General features: G+C 45.4%; 1 protein-coding gene across 2 annotated transcripts in view; it reads right to left on the bottom strand.

Moving 5' to 3' along the window:
* Positions 1–27731, bottom strand: part of KLHDC4 (kelch domain containing 4) — a 45424-nt gene that overhangs the window by 10919 nt on the left and 6774 nt on the right. For both annotated transcript variants that reach the window (XM_054049241.1, XM_054049243.1), the window contains exons 5-8: positions 23509–23645; positions 11994–12086; positions 10984–11143; positions 1450–1531 (exon numbers count right to left, since the gene is read on the bottom strand). In XM_054049241.1, the coding sequence (XP_053905216.1) occupies positions 1450–1531; positions 10984–11143; positions 11994–12086; positions 23509–23645 (472 nt within the window). The remainder of the gene's footprint in view (positions 1–1449; positions 1532–10983; positions 11144–11993; positions 12087–23508; positions 23646–27731) is intronic.

Genomic DNA, 27731 nt, shown 5'->3' with positions numbered 1-27731 from the left:
GCTCCGAGCTCCCCTGAATCCTAGCAGCCTGTGAGGTGGGGAGCCTGGGAGCACATGCACGCCAGTTCTAACTTGTAACACAGCCCTTCCCTTCCCCTCAGCTGCTCTGGGCCTAGGCCTCGCTATGGGCAGAGAATGCCAACTGGGAAAAACCGCACGGGGGTTTTACTGTGCACACACATGAAGACTCAGAGGAGCAAACACCAAACCCAACAGCATGAGGACAAGAGCTAGCATTTACACTTTGGTCTCCACGGCTTGAAAGTGTGGCCTAACCAGAGGCAGGCTTGAACCAGAGCAATGGACCTCTCTATCCCATTGTGATAGAGGCTGGATCCAGAGCCAGATCTGGAAGCAAACATTGCTACCTGGGGCTGAGTCAGAACCAAATCTGGACATCACAGAACACTGGAGAACTTCGGATTCAGTCCTAAACCCAGATCTGAGCCAGATCTCAAACTCAGCCCTAGTCCTAACCCACTAGGCCTGTTAGCTCGCTCTCCCTACATACACGTCATGGCTAGTACTAATCACAGCTCCAAAACCTATACCAGCAATTGGCTTGGGCTGCGCGCAGAGGCACTGCAGCAAGGAGTAGAAATGACACACCCTATTGCATTCCCCTTCCACAGCTGCACTAGCATCATTCGACCCTTTCTCTGCTCCAATTGCTTTGCTATTTCATTTACTAAGTTCCTCGGTTTCTGTCCTGTCTGTCAACAAGGTGCTTTAAAGGAGCAAATGCTGTACTGCTCCTATGATCCTGTAAGTCTCTGAATATCAGTGACCCAGTATGATTCCACTGCTGGGAGAGGGGCAGCATTGGAGAAAACTGCACAAAAATCACGCACCCTCTCTGTGCCAGAGATCCCATCCCTGCAAGGACTGCCATGCCCTTGACATGTGGGTAGCAGGCACAGGGGAGGGCAGGCATGCCATAGGATCAATCTCTTACAGAGAGGGGATACAGCAATTGTGAAATCTACTGCAGCTTTGGGGCCACAGAAACAGATGCTGAATAGCCATGGGTGCCTAAGAATTCCTTCTCCATTGTCCTCTACAAAGGTGCCTGCATGCATGGGTGGGGGAAAGGTTTGTCCCTAAACGCCCCACATGTCACCCAATTCATCTCATCTTCCCATTCAACTTGTATTTTCCTTTTTTAAAGCAAGAATCCTGGTACAAATCCTCTAACTGCTCCTGGAAAGAAGAGACATTCAAATCAACTTGTCCTGGGGAAGCGGTCCATCTGGTCCAGGGTCTGCTTAGCATCGAGGCAGATCCAGCGACGTGATGGTTTTCATAACTGGTGAAATTTGTTCTGGGTAGTTTTTTTTTTTTTTTTATTCATCATCATTGAGAGGGAAAGAGGACTGGCATATCAAAGTGGCTCAGCATCAACCACAACCCGGCCCTGTTCCCTCTTACAGTCGCTGAGTGGCAATTCACCTTCCTCCTTGCCCACGCCTTCAGCCTTCAGCAGGAACATGTCGGTGTGCAGAGTGCCTTTGTCAACATCTTTCTTAATTCTCTGCAAAGAAGAGAAGGATAAAACACAAAATGAAACACATTGCAATGGCCCAACACACCTGATTCTCCACGGCCTTGCACCTGGCAGTCATCTGCACCAGACTAGTAGAACTTTACACCCAGTTTGCAGAGCTGCAATTGACAACACAAGGGGCAAGGCAGTAGCCAATCAGGCCCAGTATCTGTGCACCCCAGCCTTTAACTAACTTGCTCAATGACTTCCTTCCCAGGGAGGCAGTTGCCATGCAAGACAGAGACTATGAGAAGGAAGTAGCTTTAAGTGGTAGTGACAAATTTTATAAAGAGAGAAAGAAGGGCATTACTGTGGCATCAAGAAACCCAAGATCTATTCCTGATATTCCACCGACTTCCTGAGAGACCCTCAGGCAAGTTACAAGCTTCGTGCCTCAGTTTCCCCACCTGTGAAATTGGGACGATGACACCTACTGCACAGGGGTGTCATGACCCTAAATTCACTAGCATTTGTAAGGTACTTTGGGATTCTGAATCAGAAGGTACAGCAGAAGCTGAAAGTATTATGGTTCAAGTTCCCCTGAACTTCCGTTATTGCTCTCCCAGGTCATGCTTAACTACAGTTGCCACAATTCCCACACGATCCCTCAGGTCCCCTACCCGGCCATGGCCAGTTATAACAGGAACTGAGGTGAGGACAGCCTTCTGCACCTTGACTACGTCTGTCACTGTAAGCGTTTGGCATCAGCTTTCTCTGCTAAACAGACTAAAACAAGGGGCCCAATCCCGGTCTTCCTGAAGGCAGCAGCAAACCTCCCACTGACTACAGTGGGAGCAGGACCATGCCTCAGCAGATGTAATTAGATGCATGGTTTTAAATGCCATTCCTCTCCCCCACTTTTGTTTCTTATCCTATGAATTCCTGTACTTCGGTGCTCATAGCAACATGTGTTATTTGAAGGTAGCAGTATGCAATGCCACCGTGGGAGGTCTCTTAATAATGTCATTAGCCACCCATCCTTCAGTTGGAGCTCCCACTTCTCGTCCCCCCAGGAGTGGTGGCATTCAACATTCTGCGCGCAACAGATTAATTCTGAAAACAGGATCCAGGAAGCGCAATGGGAAGTGGGCCCAAGCCAGGATGGTCTGGTGCAAAATTCAGGAGTGTTCAGATCCCGGATGTTGACTCAGGCCCATCTCAGAGAACACAACACAACTCCATCTCGTACAGCATCTTGTATACAAAACATACCCAGATTCAGAGAGTCCAGGGCCAGGAGGGACCATTGTGATCATATTCTGACTTTGTGTATAACACAGGAAAGAGAACTCCCCCCAAATAACTCCTACAGCAGATCTTTTAGAAAAACATCCAGTCTTGATTTAAAATTGCCAGCGATGGAGAATCCACCACGGCCCTTAGTAAATTGTTCTAATGGTTAATTACCCTCACTGTTAAAAACTACACCTTATTTCCAATCCGAATTGGTCTAGCTTCAATTTCCAGCCATTGGATTGTGCTACCCCTTTCTCTGCTAGACTGAAAAGCCCAGTATCAAATATTTGTTCCTCACACAGGTACGTACATGAGTTCAATGAGACAGTTACAACAATGATAATACATTCATAATACACCTCTACCTTGATATAGCGCTGTCCTCGGGAGCCAAAAAAATCTTACCGTGTTATGGGTGAAACCGTGTTATATTGAACTTGCTTTGATCTGCCCAAGTGCGCAGTCCCACCCCCCCAGAGCGCTGCTTTACCGCGTTATATCCGAATTTGTGTTCTATGGGGTTGCATTATATCGGGGTAGAGGTGTAGTATATTATAGTATGATTATTGTTACAGGGTCAAATGTTAAACTATTGGGAGAGAGGAAAGAGAAAGGCAGAGACAGAAGAAAGGGAGGCAGGACACGTTTCCAGCTGAGGTTTGAAATGGGACATGGAGTGCACAGGGAGGCTGCAAGGATCTCTGGAGAGATTCAGGGCAGCTGGTGGGAGCAGTGGGATGAGCTCTGGCAGGTTGGTTCAAGGAAGATGGAGGAAGGTTTTTAAAAACCAAAGGGCCAAATTCTGCCCTCAGGTCTGTCCACACCAGCTCCCGCTGAATTCAGTAGGAGCCTCACACGTACCCGTAGGCGGAATGTGACTCTAAGAGGCTGATGCGAATCCCACCGAAATGAATGAAAGTCTTTCCGTTGACATCAATGGGCTCTAGACCAAGAGGACAGCTTGAACTGCGACATCTTAGCCCAATGCATCTCTGTTCTTCCCTGAAGTATTAGGGAAAAACACCCTGCACGTGGGTAAGAGAATCATTGTTTTAGCTCCCGTCCTGAGAATTCTCACCGCTGTTGGGACACTGGGATTTCGCCACCTCTCCCACTTTTGTTGGAAATGGCATCCCACCCCACCAAAGAGGCCCAGAGGAGTCCCTGGGCTGCAGAAAAGTGCTAACAGCCTTTGATCACTATTCGGCTCCCATTGACTCCAATGGAAACAGCACTGGTGCCCTGATTTCTACACGGGGTCTGTATCTTTTAAACTATGGGTGAGTATTAGTGTCCCTAAGGGTGAAAGGAAAGATAGCGATGCGCACTGCAATCCGGCTTTGTTACACATATGTTACAGAGTCTCACAGCAGTTGCCGACTGAACCTCCCACAGCTTCCCACGCCCCAGCGGCCAGGAGAGGCACTCCCTTCCAACAGCGAGGGGCAGATCAGTCTCCAGCCCCAACCTCGCCCCTGGCCTCTTCAGAGCCGGCAATGCCAATTTACACGTGGGCTGAGATTTTCAAAGCACTCAGCATAAGGCCAACTCTGTGGTGAGAGTTTCACCACTGACATCAATGGGAGCAGAGTTAGGGATTTGAAAAATCCCACCCAGGGTGGTTATGGGGCATGAGCTCCTGTCCACAAACTCATGCAGCTCCTCAAGACACACTTGAACCTTGGTTCCAGATGCTGAACAGCAAGTGTTTTGTCTGCTACTACATCCCCTGCTCCCATATAACTGCGTGAGAATGAAGAAATTGGTTGCTCCTAGGTGTTCCTGTCCAAAAAATGCATTATGCTCTGGATTCAGCAGGCCTTAGTGTCCCCTACCTTGAATTTCAGCACAACAGTAGAAGTCTCCCAAGAAATACAGGTGTACATTTGACATCCAAACCTCTTGCCTACCACATGCACTGGTGCTTGGACAGCACACCAGGAATTGTATCATTTGCCAGAAGTGCCGCATTTTGTTGGTGCACTGAATGGAAACACTACACTGGAAGTATTCTCCTCTTCTGGGGTGGTGCCCGGTTGCCTGCAGTGCTCTATATATAACAAGCCTCCAGACCCAAATACAGTAGCCATTATTCCTGCTGCAGAACTTGAGCTGAGCGAGGTAGGAGCTTTGGGATGCTGGGGGCAGAAACTCTGTAAGACATCAATGACATTTGTGTCTTGGGAGAAAGAGGGAAACAGCAGGAGCTCTTTATGTCCACATCCGCTGTTACTAAGAGACAAAAAAAAAAAAAAAAAAAAAAAAAAAAGCCACACAGCAAATTTCTGACTTGATGTATATTTCTTGCGTGTAATTAGAGGAGCTCTGTGCTGCAGGTATCAGCACACAGAAAGCTGGGAGCTTTCCACTTTGGACAGTCTAGTAACCATCTCCCTGGGAGGAGCCTCCAGTGCAAAAAACAAACAAACAAAAAAGCAAGAGAAAGAAAATGTTCCCTTCAAGGAAACACCCGGCAAATACCAATTCAATTAACACTGTTAGTGTCCACATCAGCATCTCATCACAATAAAGGATTCATGTTATTTTCCCTACAATCCAAGCTATGTTCTGGCTTTTTTTTTTTTTACATAGGGGCACAAGAGAGTGTGTGTGCACGTGCGTGTAAGGGGCACATAACGATGAGGGGCATAGATCTGCTAACAGAACAGCTGTTAACCACAGCAATCTGAACAGTGCGGGGTGGGGGGGAAATTACATGTTCCGAGTGCTGTCTGCTCCAGTATCATAAGGGCTATGAGGAAGAACTGCATTATTTCTCACCTGAAAACCATGTGGCTCCCTGTAGTAAACACACTGTATAGAAAACATGATAATGCTTTAAGGATGGAAAAAAATCGATGAGGTGGAGTGGGAGTTACAATTCCTTGTTTTCAAAGAGATGCCTCTCTCTCTCTCCCACACACACACACACACACACACACACTCAAATCGCTGTTAAAATGCACAGACACCAAGCAAGATTACAAAGCACTATGATTCAACAGAAACATACGGTTGCTCTCTGACCTGGCAATATTAAGCACCTTCCTTATCACACAGAGGTCCACATTTTTAAAGGGGCTTCCACCCTCACTCTAATTTCCCATTATATAATGTTGGCATCCAATTCCTTGTTTTGCAAGCACAACTCAGAGTGTTAGATCTCTACCTTATATTGTTTGCATCCACAATTCATAAATAACATGAGCCCTTTCCAATTTCAAAGTTCTTTGCAAGCATTCACTAATGAATACTCACCTCAGCCCTAGTGTGGGAGGGAGGTCAGGCTTTTCATCTCCCTTTGACAGAAGGAGAAACTGAGGCACAAAACGGTTAAGTGGCTTGGTCACAGTGTTTACAGCCAGGATAAGAATTCAGGGCACTCTATAGTGAAGTCATTGAAACTCAGCTCTGTCTTAACTGATTTTAAGTGCAAAATCAAAGACCACTGTTGAAAGTTCAACCCACAGGACTCTTGGCCAGGATGCGGGACAGAATCTTTTGATATTCAAGAGACTCAACAACTGATGACAATCACATTTCATCCCTCTAAGCATTTCAGCAAGTGAGAGCCTAACCAAATCTGCTTTTTAAAAAGAGGCATTAGAAAGCTACCCCTTAAAATGCACTATGGCATACTTCTGTGCATTCAAAAATCTCTCTCCCACAAGGTGCCCTAATGCGGTTTCTAGCCAATTTTCACCGGTGAGGTGTAACAATATTAGCTTCCTGACGTCTCCCAGCTGCATTCAGAGTTCTAGTCAGGCACACTCTGCTAAGGTTGCCTAGCAATAGCACACTCTCATTACTTTAAACAGCCCGAGATGCAGTAGCTGCAGCGCTCTCTTTCTCTGCCACACACAAAAAAAGAAAGCCAAAAAAATGGGAATGTCTTAAAACTAAGATGAGTGGGTGAAGAATGAATATAAATTATCCAAGGGGATTTTTTTGTATAACCAGAGATAACTGATAAGATCCCCTTAAGTTACTTTTCAAGGCATGAGGATGACAGCAGCCAAAAAAGTAGCCCCTGCTATTTTCAGCCTGCATGAAAATGAAAGAGAATATTTGCTAGAATACACCTGAATAGAGCGATACTGTGAAGATGTATAGTAGGTATATTGCAACAGAGGGTCCTGTGGCACCTTTAAGACTAACAGAAGTATTGGGAGCGTAAGCTTTCGTGGGTAAGAACCTCACTTCTTGCATCTGAAGAAGTGAGGTTCTTACCCACGAAAGCTTATGCTCCCAATACTTCTGTTAGTCTTAAAGGTGCCACAGGACCCTCTGTTGCTTTTTACAGATTCAGACTAACACGGCTACCCCTCTCATACTAGTAGGTATATTGTTCCCAGTGCTATTGATAACATCGTAGATTAGTAAGGCTCAAAGAATTTTGAAATTTATATTTACTTTTCACTATTTACCAGCTGGCCATTTGCAATCTGCACTTCACTCGTCTTGGAGCAGGAGTGAAGGAGCCAGAGGGTTGGAGCAGGGGGCTGAGAGTCCAGAGCCTTGGGTTCGAGTCCTGGCTCTGCCACTGCCCTCCTATGTGGCCTCGGACAAGTCACTTCATCCTCTCTAGCTCAGTGTCCCCATAATACTTACTGCTTAGCTACATGACAGACTGGTCGTGAGAATCAACAGGTGCATTTCAGATGCTGTGCTTCATACACACACCACAGCAAACAACATTTAGGCTGCAGCTAGGATCAAAACAGCAATAAGATTCATCATCAAGGCTAAAACTGTGTGGTCAGCTCCCTGCACTGTAGGGGCAGCTTTAAACCCACAGGCCCTGTACTATCCCAAGGCCCTGCACAATATGCACTACTGGCCCTCCAGCCCAAATGCCATCTAACGCTAACACCAGCAACCCATGGCATAGACCAAATTCCCTCCCCTCCCTTGCTGCCTGCCCTTCCAGCTCACGTGGCAGGCTGGGTGGGACAAGTGGACGAGCTGAGGGGGGAAAAGGATCTTCTGGGGAGGGAAACATTCCTGATCAAACGTAGGAAAATGAAAGATGAGATGACTTCACTTAGGGCTCCACAAAGCTTGTGTGGTGGTATAGCAGCTTGGATGGCAGAGAGAAGGCTGGAGCGCCAATCTTAACAGTGAACGTCCTGGTTCTGAGTCAGATCATTTTCCCCCCAGCCATGCCTACTAAGCCGCATGGCTGAGCTGTTCGGAGACAGCGCTAAGAAGGAGAAGCTATTACAATTGATACTTGCTTTCTTGAACCATCGTATGTAATCTCCACACTGGAACTGGGCCCAGAGACCTCCGTGCAAATCACACCCATTTACACCAGCTCTGACCTTAGCCCCAAGAAAAATCTCCAGCTGGCTTTGTGAATGGAGCTCCATTTGGTCACTTGGCTTGTTACACATGCAGGCTGCAGAGCCTCATTCTGTCTAGCTTAAATTTTTTCATAGCTCTCTTCACTGCAGTCTCTCTCCTTCAGTAGCTGAGGCAGGAACCGTGTCTTGCTCGGTGCTTGTCCAGCTGTGTGCAATGCCATTGGTTCTCAGTACAGCATTTCACACACACACACACACACACACACCCCTGCACCCCTCTCATTGTCTCTGGGAGCCTATACTCAAATTATTCTAAACAATGCACAGTTTGCTGATTGACTTCTCACCGAATCTAGAGAGACTCAACTCCATAATCAGTTGTCAGCAGAGATATCAAGTACTAAACAACCATTCGTTGTAATTTTACTCATCTCTGCAAATGAAACTATCAGGACAGGTCTGAAAATTGTCACCTTGACATCTCTTAGCAGCTACAGGCCACACAAATTAATTCTGTCCAGTGCACTGGGTCACAGTTTGCAGCTAAGATACAACAGGTCTTTGGATTTACCCACTAAGTGTGAAACTCACCCATGCTCTGGGGGACACACGCAAGGCCCCAGGTATCACTTAAGCCCAGAACAGGGATGTGCAGGCAGATCAGTCATGCAGAGGGATAGTCTCCGCTCCCCAATGGACTACACAGAAAGGAGTTCCATGACAGTCATGAACAGGGCCGTGTGCGCCGTGAGAGGCCTCTGGATTTACCGGCCCAGTACCTCACATAGTGTGCAGACCAGCAGTTGCCACTGTTTTAGTCTAAAAGCTGTCCTTTGGGTCCATGAGGAACTGCACTCTATTCGAATCCCTGCTTAGCGCCCTGCACAAAGGCCAGCTGTTTGGGCTTTAACCAGGAAGGTTGAATTTCAGCCAGACATCCTCGCTCAGCTCCTAACACTATTCATCTGCCAAATTCCTAAAAGAAAAGTAACCCGGAAACATTGCAACGCAGCTCAGCTTGGTACAGCCGCCAATTGTAACAAAAAAAACACACAAGCTTTAATTTCCATGGGCTGCAGCACATAACCCAATCCCAGCTGCCTTCGGTGGCCTGCAGAACCCCCACATCTGACAAGCAGGTTTTGCTGCTCTCCAATCTTCAGAGCAATTGGGGAGGAAAAGCAAGGAGCAGGACAAAGCCTATTCAGGTGGAAAATCTTCCATATTGCTATTACTACTTAAACAAATGTGCATCCGAGAAGATGCAGCCATGAGCGCAGGGCCGTGAGGAGGCACAAATGTTTCTAAATATAAAGCTGGAATATTTTTCCTCTCTTCTTCGCTCATTTATTCAGATCAGAAGAACAGTGCATCCTCCTCCCCCGATGCTGCACTGCTGGAAGAGATGCCTTTCTGCTGAGTTATAAAACCCAGATCCTGCTGCTACGGTCTGCATTATAAACATTAAAAGCATTTGCAGGAGCCTTTTGCAAATGCTGCCAATGAAATGTTTACTTCCTGCCTCCCAGCGTGGAGACAGGGACACTTGGTCAATGAGGACATATGGTCAAAAGGGCTGGCCTGTATAAATTACCTTGATTAACAAGGCAAGAAGCCGTGCAAAGGAAGCCTGGTGCTGATCAAAGGTCTCCTTTTGGCTGACTGGTTCGCAAACTAGCTGTGCTCCCTTAACCCCTTCAGTAGTGCGAGAAAGGACATGCAGGCTGGCAGCTCCTGCCTTATTGCCATGTGTGCTGGAATGCAGCTGCCTCAGGGGCAATGGGGCTGAGCAGAAACACTTTCCTATCTGGGTTCAGGAGGGCGAGACATTCTTGGACACAGGCTGGGCATTTATATTTGCTTTGGGGTGGCATGAGAGGGCCGGAGGGTATTATCAAGAAAGGACAGCCCATCTGCCACAAGTTGAAAAATCATGGGAAATATTGGTACTGATGCCTCCTATGTTCTGCCCTGCGGCCTGCTACTAAGTCCCCCAACCCCAATTTTGGCAGCTGTGGTCTTCAGTGTAGGTATCTAATAGACTGAGACATGACCCGTTAAGGGCCAGTGAACTCCCAGATGCTGGTTGTTACTGGTACGAGGCAGGAAAAGACCATTTATCAGACACTGGCCAGCTGGCCAACAGTCACTGATGATACTCTATTTAATGATAATACACTGGAATTTATCAGACACCATCAGCACACTTTGGTTCTGGACTCCTACGGCTCCAGGGCCAGCAAACCTGGGCTCAGAAAAACACATCATTCATTTACAGAAAACAACACAGGAGCTGCCAGACCGTCAGACCCCATGTCCCAGCCACTGCGGTATCCTGTCTCCAACTAGAGTGACCAGATGTCCTGATTTTATAGGGACAGTCCCGATATTTGGGGCTTTTTCTTATATAGGCTCCTATTACCCCCCACCCCCTGTCCTGATTTTTCACACTTGCTGTCTGGTCACCCTATCTCCAACAGTGGCCAGTACCACATACTTCAGAGGGAGGTGGAAAAAACGCTACAGTAGGCAATTATGGGATAACCTGCCTGTGGGGGAGGTCTCTTCTGAACTCAGGGCTGTGAGTGGCTGGCATATGCTCTGAGACTTTATCTCCAATCTTTTATCTACCTACTTTAGGTCCTTATCTGAGCCCCATTACTGTAATATCTGAGCACCTCACAATCTGTAATGTATTTCGACTGAACACCCCAGGGCTGCGCTATTATTCCCATTGTACAGATAGGGAACTCACGCACACAGTGTCTAAGTGACTTGCCCAAGGCTACACAGGCAGAGCAGGGAATTAACCCAGGTCTCCCAAGTTCTAGGCTAGGGCCCTAGCCAGCAGGCTCTCCTTCCTCTGACTGCCCCAGTTCACCAAGAGGAACCTCTTACCTGTTTGGAGTAGCCACCATAGACGATTATATTGCCCTCTGGAGTGGTAGCCATTTGGCAGCCAGACCTTGGAGCAGGGCCAGTCCCTGACGGAGACAGCTTGGTCCATGTGAAAGTGTCCAGGTTGAAGGCATACACATCGTTGTAATACACGTAATCTCTAGTTAGGGCACACAAAGACTGCCATGAAAGACTGCCATTTAGCACAGGGTAAAATGTCACTTCGGGGACACAATGGGGACGCTCTGAAGAGCTGGACAAGTAATTTAGCCCCTTGTGGGCCTCACCTTTTAAAAGCAGGTTCATTTCCTCTGCAGCCGATGAATTTATGACATGACGTACAGTGTAAAATTTGAATTTGCTAGGGCAAAAATTACAAGTGCACAGCACCAATGTACAGCTGACAAAGCTACTTTAGCAGGTGGCAAAAACCTCTTCCAGATTCTCTGCTCTGTATTAATCATTACTTCCAAAGGAGTCCCAGCAAATCCTGGCAAACAGTAGAATCCCAACAAAAGAGCTAACACGTTAACTACTTTTTTTTGAGATCACCTGAACCAATAAAGAGCGCAACACTCAAAACACCCTATTCTTCATGTAATTTATCTAGCTGATCAAAGAGGAGGTTGATCATGGTCTATACGTACCTGCGTGGGGAGAAGATTTCTGACGGTAAAGGGCTCTGTAATCTAGCCGGCAAAGGCATAACACGAGCCAGCAGCCGAAAGCTGAAGCTTGGCAAATGGAAATACGGTCTTAAATCTTTAACAGTGATGGTAATTAACCAACAAAATAATTGACCGCGGAATGGATGGGCTCTCGATCACATGAGATCTTCAAAACAGGACTGGATGGCTAAAAGATATGTTCTAGCTCAACTACAAACTGTTGGGCTTGATACAGGAATGAAGAGGGGAAATTCTCTGGCCTGTGTCATGCTGGAGGTCAGACTATGTGAGTGTCATGATGCCTTCTGACCTTAAAAATCTATGAATCCTGGAGCAACCAACCTGGCACTCTCGTGGAATCCTCCAAAGACGATTAACTGTCTCTTGCAGGCTACCATTCGGTGTCCACTTCTTCCTGAGGGCCCCCCTGTTACCCTGAAAAGCAAGTGATTACACTGATCAGTGAGGGTTCCTTTTACTGACTTCAGAGTTCGTTCTTATTTAAAGATATTGGCAACAGTTCGCTGAGCTCATTCAGCTTCTCTGTGCTACCCAAGATCTAGAAGCCTTCTCAATTATGACTCAAGCAGCTAATTTTCCAGGAGAGTTTAATGAATAGCAGCTAACTCCCACGATTGAGAGAAAGACAGAGAAAACAACATGGTCTAACGATCCGAGTGCAGGACTGGGAGCCAGGAACTCCTGAATGCTAGTCCCGGTTCTGACACGGACTTCTCTCTGAGGTCTTGGGCAAGTCACTTATCCTCTCTGCCTCAATTTATCAGCCTGTACTAAGGATATAATACCTGACTCACATAGTGTTTTTGTAAATCACTTTGAATTCCTCAGATTAAGGCATTCTAGCGGTGTAAAAAGTTGTTATTATTTTAGACATTAAATAAGCAGGGGGATAGCTGTCAATGCCCAAAAGCAGTAGGAAGAACCCAACCAACTGAAAGCAACATTTTCTGAAGAACAATAAAGATCAACCACATTAACAGAAGTGAACCCTTATTTGACTGATAGGCACATTAGAAATCAGCCTGAACCAACACTCCCAAACTTGGGGGATTCTAGATACAGCTTTGTGCTTGAGGCCCAGCACAAATTCATATGGAAACTTCCAGTTTATTCCCTTGTTTGTTCTTTGCCTCGCTAGGTAAATTCTACACATATTAATCCCTGCTAAGGCACCAGTCCTGCGAACATGTATGTGATTAGCACTACTGAACTCAATGGGACTTCTCAAATAGATAAAGTTAACTCATGAGCCTCTTTGCAGAATCATCGCCTAAATGAATATGGAACTGCAAGCCACTTGTTAATCAAGGGCTGAAAGAATCCATTGCTATCCTTCAATTGGCATTATATAGCTATAAAAAGCCAAGGTAGATGTCCACAGATAAGAGCAAATTAGCCCTAAATTCTCCTCAAAATGACAATCTCACACTAGTCAGAATAAAAAACCCAATCCGAGGAGTAGCGCGTAGGTAAGAAATTAATTAAAATTGCTCTCATGTATTTTCATTCTAGCAGGAGGAGGTGCAGTTTTCTAGGCTTTTGTTGTTAAAGGCATCTTCTGTTTGATCATGCATTAAAATCACTATTTTCTTTCTCTCTGATAAAGGAATTGCCAGTAGGTTTCCCCAGAGCATAGTGCCTTTTTATTTTTTTTTTTAAAGAGGAGTTTTAAATCAATGTTTACAATAAAATAAAACCATGCTTTCAAGGCAATTTTGGACCCATAGATATTCTCGGACTCTACTGTCAGTGTTCTCTCTGAAGCCAATTCCCATTTCTGAATGGTAAAAAGCGTATTCATTGATTTTCATGACTGTGCTTAATAAACAAGCACACGCAACTGTGCAATCAACTCCATGTTTTCCAAACAATTAATATTCCAATTGGAAGCCTGACCCGAAACCCAGTGAAGTCAACTGAAAGACTCCCATTGACCTTCGCTGTGCTTTGGATCAAAAGATTTTTCTTCCCCTCCCTAAAAATGGCAATTTAGAATGCAAAAGAGATGCTAAAACATGGTTACTGGAATCAGCAGGCACCTTGCTGGAATGGGCCTTAAATGAACGTCTAACTCTGTAACATTTGATTTAAAACAAAAATCCTCCCAAGATACAATCCTTATTTTAAAAAATACTTTTATCCTGAAACTTCATGTCAGGCGTCAACTCCCTCCTCCTCCACCTCAAAACAAGGCACTGGAGAAAGCGAGGTATGGGGGGAGGGGGGGAGGAACGACTCTCTTCCATTTAAATTGCAAAGGGAATCTGCAAAATCAGAGACAGATCCCAAGGGAGATAGAGAGAACAGCACGGCAGAGAGATTTTCAAATAAATTGGTCCCCAAATGGATTTCTGCATTTCGGAGTTAAGATCTCTTCGAGCTAAGATCTCTCCCATGCTCACCAAGATACAGCATTATTTAACAAGATGGCAAGATTCAACCCCAATGGAGCAAAATGTATCAGTTTAAATTGAAAATTTCACCCATCTTCTATATTTTGTAAGGGTTAAATAACACTTTGAATAAGCACAAACACCCCTCTAAACCCTAGACCAATAATGTTCTATACACTTCACTGACATAGGAGATCTCTCTATTCTATGGTTTTTTACCTAAGTTTCCCACCATTGTTACCACCAGAGCAGCTCCAAAGTAGGAGCATTAGAGTAGACGAGTCACTGGTGTTTTAACCACTGTGTCATCTAACCCTGCCCAGAATAGGTCTAGACAGGGCAACGTTAAAAACATCAGTTGCTACGTAAGTCTTGTCTACACTAGTACCACCATCGCCGGTAGTGGGAATTTTTTGCTAGAAAACTTAGTGCACCATAGTAAGAAAACTCTCTCGTCTGAAGAGTTTATAATCTTTAAAAGGCAACACACAAATAAAGAGTGGGGAAATCCCACTCAGCTATTAGCTCATGATTTACTTTCAGTTTTTAATCCATTTTTATCATAATTTTCAGATAAAACCCTGGAAAGGTTGAAAAGAAAAAGCTCAGAATCATCTAAAGATGGACCTGTCTATAGAGACAGAAGGTTTAACACGACTCACACCACCAAATAGGAAACTTCATAATCTGGTCAAGGAATCCTGGCAATAATGTAAAATACTGTACCCTCTTCGTGGGCCAGAAACACATTTCAGAGACAGGCTGAGCAAGTCTATGATTAAAGCTTTGTTCCATGGGGGTTGATATCACAATGCAGCCAGGTGGGAGGGAGCTGTAAATTCTCAATGCTTTTATCTGGAGAACAGGACCTAATCTAGACATGGAAAGGATGATTCTAATGGAGTTACACCGGCACAAATTCAGAGAAACACCACTGATGTCTCCGGAATTACTCTGTATTTACACCAACGTGACTGAGATCAGAATTCAGTCCCTGGACTCAAGAATTCATTATTTACCTGACTAATCTTACTCCTTCCCTCAGAAAGTGATAAGTAAATCTTGAACAACATGTTTCTATTATACTAATGAGGATGACCTCTTGGGATGTCCATAAACCTCTCATCCAGAGGATCTCACAGAGATTTTACACACTAATGAACCTAGTTTCACAACTACCCTATGAGGCAAGAGATATTTACCTCAATTTACATAAGAGGAAACTGAGGCACAGCCATTCCAGGGTCTGATTTTCAAAGGTTTACATTGGAAATATGTGCACAAAAGGCCTGTTTATTTTCACACACAAATACCATAACTGTGTTCACTTCCCTAGCTATTAAATGCACTAGTAATCTGTTGTGTATCTAATTTATAATTTGCACATGCAATTACCACACTGATGCACAAAATCACAACATTTGCACACACAAATTCAGTGCGTGTATGTGTGCTTACTTGATTGAAAATCAGCCCCTCAAGTGACTTGCTTGTGCTCACAAAAGACATCTGTGGAGAGGTAGGCACAGCCTGGCTTCCAGTCTGCACCTTCAACACAAAACCTTGCGGGAACTGGGCCTTCTGGCTGCAATACTGCCAAGTGGTGCGGAAGCAAGAAGAGCTGTCATTCAGACAACGCCACACTGAAACGCATCCTAAACCCCAATGACTCATTCCTAGATCCCAAGGCCAGAAGGGACCATCGTGATCATCTAGTCCAGGGGTCGGCAACGTTTGGCACGCGGCTTGCCAGGGTAAGCACCCTAGCGGGCCGGGCCAGTTTATTTACCTGCTGACGCGGCAGGTTCGGCCGCCACTGGCTGCGGTTCACCGTCCCGGGCCAATGGGGGCGGCGGGAAGCGGCGCGGGTGAGGGATGTGCTGCCCACGGCTTCCCGCCGCCCCCATTGGCCTGGGACGGCAAACCGCGGCGAGTGAGGGCCGCGATCGGCCGAACCTGCCGCATCAGCAGGTAAATAAACTGGCCCGGCCCCTCCAGGGTGCTTACCCTGGCGAGCCGCGTGCCAAACGTTGCCGACTCCTGATCTAGTCTGACCTGCTGCATAGCACAAGCCATAGAACTTCCCCCGAAAAATTCCTAGAGCAGATCTTTTAGCAAAGAACATCCAGTCTTGATTTTACAATGGCCAGTGATGGAGAATCCACCAGGACCCTTGGTAAATTGTTCCAATGGTTAATTACTCTCGCTGTTAAAAATGCACACCTTATTCCCAGTCTGAATGTGTCTAGCTTCAAACTTCCAGCCAGTGGATGTGTTAGACCTTTCTCTGCTAGATAGAAGAGCCCATTATCAAATATTTGTTCCCTGCATGCATACATACTTACAGAATAATCAAGTGAACCCTTAACTTTCTGTTTGTTAAACTAAGATGATGGAGCTCTTTGAGTCTACCACTCTTAGGCATTTTTCTAATCCTTTAATCATTCTCATGGCTCTTCTCTAAACCTTCTCCAATGTATCAACATCCTTGGATTGCAGGCACCTGAACTAAACACAAGATTCCAGCAGCAGTCACGCCACTGGGGACTGCTCCAGCTTGCTTTGTAAAGGGTGTTAAGCAATCGCTCCTAAAATGCTGTCAGAAATATTTACAGCATATTTCACAAAACTGTCCGAGACGTATCACTGTGCTTGTTAGTGCTCAGGGGCTCCAGTAAAGGGGGTCACAGGGTAGACAGAGTTCCATATAGGGAAGTATCAACCCGGCTTTTGGGGGTTCATTGGCTCACTTTGGGGCGTGAACTGGGGCCACACATAGAGAGCTGTCTGCCTAGAAATGAATGCTTTCTCCAGGAAGAAAAGATGCAAATTGATTAAAACTTTGTTCTGCTGTAGAGTGGTCAACAAATAATGTCTGGATTGGGGCCTCTGGGCACTGTTGTAACACAAACAAACAAACAAAGGTGGTTTCAACATAGCTGCTGGAATTTTAAAATATGCGTGCAAAATGCAAACAAGTAAAAATGGCTGCAATAATTACACATGTCACGTGTCCAGTAGTGAATATTGCTGCTTTGATCTGTGTGGTGACACACACAGCACAGGCATTAGGATCATAGGCTCCATTTACCTCTCAGCCTTTGCAAAGCACTGGGGCTCTGTCTTTTCTTATTTCAAAACTACCAGTATCAATTAGACCACACGTCTCAAGCTTCCTGTGACGTTGCTAAAGGCCCAGTAGCACGAACTGCTAGGCTTTAAATCACTAAGCCATCCTTTCTGGCCTAAGCTCCAGGACTGAAATAACTAGATTTCCCAGAAACGTAAGTTCAAATCCCAGCCGGATGATCTCAACTGTTCACCCTACACAGGTTCACACATTCAAAACCTTGTGGTTCTTTCAGTGGGGACTTAAAAGACTACGGTCTTGCCTACACTGCCTCTGTGCTAGATGCCCAGATATGTCTTTGTGACACATGCCAGAAAGGGTTAAGCATCCTGTAGGATAAATGACCCAAATTCAACCTTTAGAGACATATTGGTAGATAATGTTTGTGTTTTTGTGTGTTTACATACATACATATATATAAATATGTCAGAAGTTAACAGTGTAATCAAACAGTTCCTGTCTATGCTGTATTCAGTTAATGAACTGTAAATATAGTGATATCACTGTATTGATCTCTCTTTGAAGTATATAGCAAATCACCTGCGAAAGGTGGAAAACAGGCAATTGCCTTTTGTTAATCCATGTAGCTAATTACTGGTGATGCTTAGGAAATAGGTCTACTTCAAAGTCTCGATAATTGCCTATTGTTCGCCTAAGAACGCCGAGCTGTCAAGAGAAGGCCTGGAACTGTCTTGGGCCCTGATCCTTTCCATCTCAGATCTGCTGGATGCTTTATGCAGGGGAAGCTTGAGTCGTAAGCCTGAGATCTCCAGTCCCAGCCGGATCACCCTGAATCTGAATATTGGACTATGGACTAGTTCTGAAAGAACTCTTTGCAACTACAAAGCTCACCATCTCTACTATAAAACTGATCTCAGAATGGTACTCATGTCTGTGTGTATGTATACTGATCTTTTAACCAATACTCACTCTCCTTTCTTTTTTAATAAATTTTAGTTTAGTTAATAAGAATTGGCTGTAAGTGCGTATTTGGGTAAGATCTGAAATATTTATTAACCTGGGAAGTAATGTGTCCGATCCTTTGGGATTGGTAGAACTTTCTTATATGATGAATAAGATTTTCAGTAATCCTCATCATAAATGACTTGGGTGGAGGTCTAACTTTTTGGGTAACCAACCAGTAAGGTATTATAGAAGCGGTTATGAGGCTAACTTTGGTGGATTTAAGTACTGGAATGACAAACCAGGTGGGGATTGTCTGCCCCACTCTTTGCAGTTTGGCCAAACTAAGTACCCTCAGTATGGCTCCCCTGGGACCTGGGTCACAGTCTTATAATATCTGACTCTTATCTAGCGCATTTCATCCATAGATCTCAAAATGCATTGCGGAGGACATCAGTATCATTATCCCCATTTTACTGCTGGGGAAACTGAGGCACGGAAGAGCAGGTAATGGTGTTACCGTGTAACCTGGACTAAAATTTCATCTGCCTCGCCACTGGTGGCTAATTTACCATGCATCAGTCTCCACCCCAGAGGTGGCTGCATTCAATAGAGCTGCATGTATATCGTAGTATGTGAAGGGCTTTGAGCTTATTTGTTATGATTTGCATTATAGTAGCAGCTAGAGTCTAAGAGCAGAGACTGGGGCCCCACTGTGCTTGGCGCTGTACCTACCTACCATAGTGAGAGACCGTCTCTGCCTCACAAAGCTTGCGATCTAAATAGACAACACAGTACAAGAGCGGGAGACAGGAAGTATTATCCACATTTTCCACACGGGAAACTGACGCACAGATTGAGAGACATGCCTAAAGTCACAGATGAAGTCTGTGTAATCATTGCACTTTAGTATCAGAGGGGTAGCTGTGTTAGTCTGGATCTGTAAAAGCAGCAAAGAGTCCTGTGGCACCTTATAGACTAACAGACGTATTGGAGCATGAGCTTTCGTGGGTGAATACCCACTTTGTCGGATGCACTGGTGAAGTGGGCATTCACCCATGAAAGCTCATGCTCCAATACGTCTGTTAGTCTATAAGGTGCCACAGGACTCTTCATTACACTTTATTCGCTCAGAAGTAAATATTCCAGTTTGAAATGTCATGGAAGCTTTGAAATAAATAATGTAAGAAATTATTAGGACTCTAAACACAAATCCCACACACGCTCTTCTTATTATTCGCATGACAGTTGCGTTTAGAGACCTAAATCAAATTCAGGGCCCCATCATGCTAGAGACAGTCCCTGCCCCAAAGACAGGACAGACAGAAAGTGAAAGAAAAATAGCAGCATTATCTCCATTTTACAGATGGGGAACTGAAGTACAAAGAGACTGAGTGACATACCCAGGGTCAGACAGGAAGTTTGTGGCATAGCCAGGAATTGAACTCAGGACTCTAGCGCCCCAGGAGCTTTTTACAAAAGGCTATTATTGGAAGGGATGAAAGGGGTCGAAATCAGGTGCTCCAAGATGGTTCTAGGAAGCCATGCAGCCCAACAAACACTGAATGCACCTCGTACACGATGGACTGACCTGTCAAGTGTGCGCTTGCGTCACCTGAAACCACTCCACATTTCAAAGCCCACAGCAGGTTAATCTCAATAAATCAATTTTTGGCACAGTTTGGAAATTGTCTTCCATTTTTCCAGCCATTTCTTTGTTTTTGTTTTAAGATGAACAGAGGGAAAGGCTGGAGAAACAGCTGTTTAGAACAGGGGTGGTTTGTTACTCAATTCTTTTCCACAGCAGTTCTCTCGCAACACCACCTGCTATCCCAGTGGCACGGATTAATCAAATCAACAGTGTTAAGGTGCTGGCAGAAGGCAAACTTGTAATCTCCCATATACTGGGCTCCACTGTTTCACTGGATAAATTTGCCCATTGCATTCATTCATCTCCATGCAGGCTATACAGTGTGTGTGTTAAGCTGATGTTGCACCTGCTAACTGAAGCCTCAGAACACGAGAGTTGCTAATGCAACATGACTCCAACGTAGCCACACTGGTTCAGCAACTCCACAATCACCACACTCATTCATGTTTTTGACACGCAACTCCAGTAGGTATTCAGGTACTCTGCAAACACAGACTTCAACAGGTACGGGCTTCTAGTAACAATAGATTGATTATGCCTGGCATCACCCATCCCCATGGGAGCAATAATCCCAACAGGTAGCCAGCATCTAGACCTCTGTCTGTCAACCACTTAAGCAGGTGTGTAACTTTATTCACAGCAACATTCCCATAAACTTCAATGGAAATACTCTCATGAATAAAGCTACACACATGCAGGATCGGGGCCCAAGAGAGTAAGCAAAAGTTCCAAATAAAGCAAGTGCAACATGTTTCACGCCTCTGACAAAAACGTAACACAGCAGATTTGATCTGCTTTGTTCGTCCTTCCCCCCCTTCCCCTGCAGACTGTAATCAAGATGCCACATGAAACAGCACAAAGACAGCAGAAACTTGATTTTCGCACTCGGTCAGGTTAGCATTAAAACAAAGACGTCTCCCCCCCTCCTCCGCGAAATCTCTCATTAACACAGATCTTGGACCTCTTCCCAAAGAGGAGGCGGAGATGCACTTTGTTTTTATTTTAACATCAGGAGCATAGCACATGTGCTATCATGAAATGCAGACCAGACTAAAAGACGCTTCCAGCAAGCGCGTCGCCTGCAAAACAAGGGGACAAATGGACACGGGGTTGCAAGCCATGTGGCCATGGTGACATAAGATCCCAGGGAAAAGGAATCATGAATGTTAAAAGTTTCAGGGCTTGTTAAATGTTAATAGGATGCAATGATTATCCGCATGCATAGAAACAGGAACATTGATTTAATTATGAAATAGTTACATTTCTAATTATAATCATATATTTGAGGGCAACAAAATGTAATCCCAACCAAGTGAATTGCAGCCAGGCATCACCACAAGCAACCAACGAGAGGAAGTACATCTACAAACAAGAGGAAGTACTTTTTCACACACCGCACAGCTAACCTGTGGCACTCATTGCCATGGGATGGTGTGATGGCCCAAAGTACAACTGGGTTCTAAAGAGAACTGGACAAGTTCATGGAGCACAGGGATGCAAGCCCATGCTTGGGGTCACTTGGGGTGATCACTCCAAATGTCCCTGATCTGTACACTCCCCCCGAAGCACGAATACAGGCCACAGAGACAGGAAACTGGGCAAGACAGACCATGGTCTGACCAGTTGTTCTGTTCTTATGTGGCAATGTTTCATGGGGGAGGTATCATGCTCTCCCAGCAAGAAGAGGTACCTAGTCCTTCTGCTCATTAACCCTGAAAGCTGGTATTTCAATACGGGCCCAATCCTACACAGTGCTGAGTGCCCTCAACTCCCATTGACTTCAAGGGAAATGTATTTATCGTTATGCAAAAACTATATCCCCCCGCTTGCCATGTTTGTTGATCATAACCATGCACTGGAAGTTTGAAACCAAGATCTCTTTCCATTGTACAATGCACATGGGTTTGTCACTGTGGGGCTGGAATATCTAACAAATCCCACAGCACCTCAAGAGCTACGCATCAAAGGGTGAGTACATACGGGAGTAGGGTCTGACCCAGGAAGGTGCTGAGGACCTTCTGAAGTCAGTGAGAATTGAGGGCACGTACATTTGGCAGGACTGGGCCCCTAATGAAATGCAAACTTTAAATCCGTCTCAGCAGTGTGCAGAAGCTCATGCTAGGTACCTCCTCTCCTGCCAGAGACTTCATCCTACCAGAATAGTAACCCTCAGAAGCACCTGGATATTTTTGGGGGGTGGGGGAAGGAAGAAGGGAGAGGGAGAGGGGGGAGGTCACCTGCAGAGCAATGCACTAGCACAGATTTTTTCAAACTCATATGAGCAAAATAGGTAGATCAGTTTGCAGGGACCCCAATGACCATCATAACTAGTTTTTTATACTTTCCCCTGAGAAAATATCACCATTTTTTAGGATTTAGCTCAACAATGACTCCCAGCAAATTAACCAAGTAATTCATTGGAGTAAACTGCATATCCCCGTCGCATGATAAACTAGGTCTGTTGTTAGACTGACACCTCCAGGTCCAAAACTAATTAGAGCAAGTCTGGCGTCCAGGTGCTAGCACTAGGTGCTAGCAGTCTGAAAGTTAACGAACTCCCTCTCAGCCTCCAGGGGGCTGTTGAAAATGAGAATCACTTGGATTCCGTTCGAGTGGTCAAATGTCTGAAGCCCATGCCAGGAATCCCCCATAACCGTTTCTTTGCATTGTCACTGACAGCCTCTGCAGGTCACACACCTTCCATCCCAGGGTTTCAAAGGGCTACATTCATACTAGCAACTTAGGCCTCTGACATCCTCTTGGGAAGCAGGAAAGTATTCTTACCCCCATTTTACAGATGGGGAAAAACAGGGACGGTCACCCAGCAAGTCAGCTGCAAAATCAGGAGAGAAACAAAGTCTCCTGATTCCCAGTCCTGTGGCTTAATCCCCTGACCACTGTCCTACTATACGTGCAAAGATACTGTAAGAGACAGTCCTTGCTTGCCCTGAGGATCCCACACTCAAAGCAGACAAGACAGACACAGTAAGGATTATTATCCCCATTTTACAGATGGGGAACTGAGACAAAGAGAAATTAAGTGACTTGCTCTGGGTCACAGAGAGGGTCAGTAGTAGAGCCAAGGATTGAACCCAGAGCTGCTGTACCTCAGTCCATCACCTTATCCTCAAAGACACCTTCATCCTCTCTTGTAAATGCATAAAAGCTAACACAAAAGCTAGCAGCCAAAGTGCAGGGAGGTGCTGATATGCAAAAGACCTCAGCTATTCCACCACTGGGCCTCTCTGGGACGGTGATTGCTAATGGTGTGCAAGAGCTTTGCTCTGCGGACAGATATTTAAACATGTTTTTAAACCAGAACTCAAAACCAAGGCAAGGCCTCTCCAAGAGCCTAGACGGATGGAGCAATGAAAGGGAATTGCATTAAAATAGGATAGCTGTCGCTGTCCAGAGTGGGAGAGGAGAATAAGCCACACGACACAGTGCTGGTCATGGCAGAAAACGACAATGCAGAAGAACAGCTGTGCTGCAGAACTCGTTCGATAACAAATGGCTACAGTTTTGCCCACTGAGAGCGTCTCTCTTATTTTCCATTGATTCCTGGGTGCAGGCCCCCTGGGAGTCACAGAGCATCTCCACCTTTTCTAGCACATGCACCATGAGAAATAATCAGAGCCCACAAAGATAGACCTGAAGACAGCTGGAAAATCACGCAGCCACACAAGGGACCAAACCGGGCCTGAGCAAATGCAGCTCCCACTGAAGTCAACAGGGTTAATTTCAGGACATCTCACTTACTTGATTTGCTCCCAAGCCTTGGTGGCCAAATGCAGGACCCAGAGATCCTTGTAGTGGTAAAACTGCTCTCCGTCAGGAGAAGCAAACTCTCCACCGAATACCCATAGCTGTCCACCTCCCTGGGGCACCACTGCAACCTGCCAGGGGAGAGAGAAAGAACGTGTCAGATAGCCTTTAAAAAGTCAGGGGCTCAGGAATTTAGTCAGTCAAACATGCAGCTGCTTCTGGACAAATAGCAGCAACTGTTGCTGCATTGCTTGGCTACGGTAGCTCTTAAGGGATGGAAGGACGAGAAATCTGGAGATTAAATTCAAAATTGCTTATTGTCTGCGGTGGATTTCTGGTGCACCCTTCACTGCAGCATCATGCTGCCAGATCTGATAACCTGGCTCACACTGGGAAAATTCATTGGGATTTATCTTTCAAAAGAAATGTTTAAAGTCTCTCCCACCAGCAAGAGGGGAAGCTCTCTAGAAGACTATCATGCCAAAGACTGGGGTCTGGCAGCAACTCTCCGATCGTTCAGCTGTAGCCATGCATCCCATAGACAACACACTGGCTGTCTCGGGAAGACACAGTGGCATACAGAAAGGGGGAAGTTCTTGCCTTCTTACATGTAGATAAAGTGCCACAAAAGGGCAGGCAACCTCATGAGAGGAACAACCATGACAGGAAAGATGGTCTAAGAATCAGCCTATCACTTGGGAGATCCAGGCTCAATTCCTTGTTCTCGGTCTCCCAAGATTTGGGGCATGAGCCTAATTTATACTTGCAGAGAGATAACGCATATGAAAATCATGGATTTGCAGGAAAGTATGTTGTAATGTAGATACCTAACTGGCTATCTGCTTGTGCAAACACAGGATTTCCATGGGGATCTGATATTTGCAAACAGAAGTTGGGCAAGTACAAAAGCATGTATGTCATTGTGCGCACCACTTTAAAGATATGGCTCCAAATCAATTCCAAAGCCAAGATCCCAGCTTCACAAATACTTGGTAGCATTTGTTTGTGGCCGTTCTCACCCAAAGCCTATCGACTGTAAGGTGGAACAGCAGGATGTCATGCCAAGGGGAGATTCTGTGTCAGAGGCTACAGCTAACAAACCAGGCTGCAGATATGCACAGATGATCCAGAGACGCAATTCTGTTTTCTCTAACTGCTAGCTAATGAGGGACATGCTTTACAAACAAAGTTGCAGTGAAGGCAAGAGACTAGTCAGTTAACTTTGCTGAATTTTCTCCCTGTAACAGTAATTAAATATCAAACAGAAAATACACCGCAAAGCGCTCCAGGTAAAATTAAAACAAAAAAATGACATGAACAGTTAGTTGTCTGTTGCAATTCCCTGGTAGGCAGCCTGGTAGTAAGATTTAATTATTAGAGTGCCACCTGCTGGACACTGTCACTTCAAACAGCCAGGATTAGCAGTGCTTGTATTAGCAAAAAGGATCTCCTTTTAACAAAAGAAAACCGTAACTTCTGGCAATTTAATGCATTCGTTCTATGACATCATATTCCATGCGTATTTAAAATTATTATTTGAAGTTACTTTCCCAGACTTATCTTGTGGTTTATCAAAAATGCAGCAACTAGTAACCATGATTAATACCACACACATGAACGATGCATTTTAGATCCTAGCCCATTTGGAAACGTAAATGCTTTGCCTGCCTGTGTCTGATTAACAATTTTATGTACTCAGTTAATACTTGTCACATCTACCATCTGGAATATACAACCTTAAATACTCCAATGCCTTACCTATAGGTTTCACTCAACATCTATTTTAAGATTTTTCTTAGGAGATTTTGAAGTTGCGTAAATATAATTCGCTACAAACAGCTTTCTGTCTGTCTAGTGTAAAGATTCTGGGAAAACAAAGGGCCCGATCCTGCAAGCACTTACTTCTAGGCGTAGTACGTACTACACAGAGTCGTCCCTTTGAAGTTACTGGGACGACTCACCGTAGTAAGTACTACCACACTTAGGAGTGAGCATTTGCAGATAGGACCATTAAATGTGAAAGGAAACTTCCAAGAAACCTAAAGACTGATATCAATCTTCCTTTTAGGGTCACACTTCTGCCTACAGAAAATGCTAGGGTCTTCATCACAGTGCACAATGGGAAAGGAATCAGTGTTTTAGAATCCTGTTTCCTTGCAGCTCTTTCCCCTGGTGGTGTAATTCATCACAAACTCTTGAGGCAAGGATTGAGTCTACCTCTATATTAGTACCGCAACCAGCACTAAGGGGCCTGATCCTGACTGGAGCCTTTGGGCACTATAGTAATATAAATATTAAATAATAAGAATTTCACAAGCTATGCAAAGTTGGACTAGGTCAAGACTTGAATCAGGAACCCAGGCACTGCGGGAAACGGAGCTGCCAATTCAGCAAGTGGAGCTGTTCCTTCAGAATCAGTAGCAGAGTCTGCTGTGAAACCTAACAGAAATTTGACAATAGTTGAGGCTGCTGGCCTGCTGAGCCCACAGCCTGTCATGCTGACCAATCTTGCCTCATGGTTTCCTTGTATTCTCCCCTAGGTCAGTGTGTCTCCATCTGTTGTCTCTTCTCTTATGCTGAGATTCTAAGCATTTGGGGACAGGGACTATCATTTTCTTCTGTGTTCGCATAGCACCTAGCACCAAAGGCTTCTGGTCCATGACTGGAGCTCCTAGGTGATTCTATACTACAAATAATAATACCTGGTCCAACATGCCAGCGGTACTGTGCCGCTGTCTTTCAGATGAGAGAGACAGCCAAGGTCCTGACCTCTTGTGGCAATCAGAGATCCCTTGTTTGTTTGGGTTGGTTTGTTTTGATAAATCAGGTATTTACCCTGGTGTCCTGCCCACATTTCATACAGAGCAGTTACACTGCTCCTGTCTGAATTCCATATTGTTTTCACTTCGTCCTAAACTGCTCTGCACATGTAAAAAAAACGGTCCCACCATAGCAGTGGATGCATTTCAGTGACATTGCAGACCCTTTACCCAGCTTGAAAAGCACTGAGATCCAGCTGAAGGGCGCTACAGAAGTGCAAGGTTTTATTAAGCAACCTTGGGGGCTTTAAACCAACCAAGTAGTATTCATTTAAAAGCCCCCTCCCCCCCGACCACTTGTGCTGTATCAGTGTGTCATGGTGATTCTGTCTTTACCAACAGGGGGAAGAGAACATCAGAGGAGGGTGGGTTAGAAGAGAAAAAAAATCTATTACTTTTCTAATCACTATAAAAAAACCCAACCCATGCTAATCGTCCCACACCTACGCCCCCAGTTCTGCACTGTGAACCACACCAGCAGCCCCCTACTGAAATTAGTGGGGGGGGGGGGGGGTCTGCAAAGAGGTTACTCAGGCAGCACAAGCAGACGATTGGGGCTTTAGTCATCACGCTTAACTGGGAGAATTTAAAAGTACCAGAGGACAGACATGGACGACATGGAGTAAGTCTGCAGTTTAGGTTTGCTGTCACAAGGGTAAATGACAGTTGGATCCCCACCCCAGAGCATGCACGTCACTGGACAACTGTCTCTGTATGTTACTGCAGGTTGAGGGAACAGTGTTCTGATACGGTGTGACAAATAACGTGTCCCTAAGGCAACTTTTTATACCTACTGGGCCAGATTCCCTCCTACACCAAGATCCACCCTCTCCAGCAGGCAGCCAGTACAACTGGCCAGTGTAAAATGAGTTGGGAGAGGGCTCAGCCTAGTTCCCAGGGCACAGCTGTTTGCATAATAAAAACCGCCTCCACAACTGGCACTGACAAGCAACCGTATTAGCAAATGCACCAGAGGAGAGAGAGACTGAACTGCTCCCTCACCTAACTTGAGCTGGTAACTCAGAGGTGAAGGGCTGCACGTCCTTGAAGGAACAACAGAAGCCTGCTGGGTGGAGTATCTCAGAAATTACAGAATAATTTCCTCTGCATAGGCATCAGTTGCCTCTGCGGAATATGGGGAAATTGTGTGTGACAGATATGGCAGCTCCTGCTACATCCTTGGGAGACTTTACTGAATTAAGTTTAAGTATCTTTGGGGTCCACTGTATTAATTGCACAGTTTATGTTCGGCTGTGTCCTACTCCATGGGGGAGGGCTGCCACAGCTCCTCCAGGAACCAAAACCATGGATGGTGCTGAAGGCGTGTACTCAGTCCAACTGGATTCTCCAGAGACCAAAGGACAAAGAAAGAATTTTTGGATAAACAGCCGGAGTTTA

This window comes from Malaclemys terrapin, chromosome 14, assembly GCF_027887155.1.
Source record: "Malaclemys terrapin pileata isolate rMalTer1 chromosome 14, rMalTer1.hap1, whole genome shotgun sequence".
Classification (NCBI taxonomy): domain Eukaryota; kingdom Metazoa; phylum Chordata; order Testudines; family Emydidae; genus Malaclemys; species Malaclemys terrapin.
Note: the sequence above shows the minus strand (reverse complement) of the source record. Positions and strands in the feature narration are given on the sequence as shown.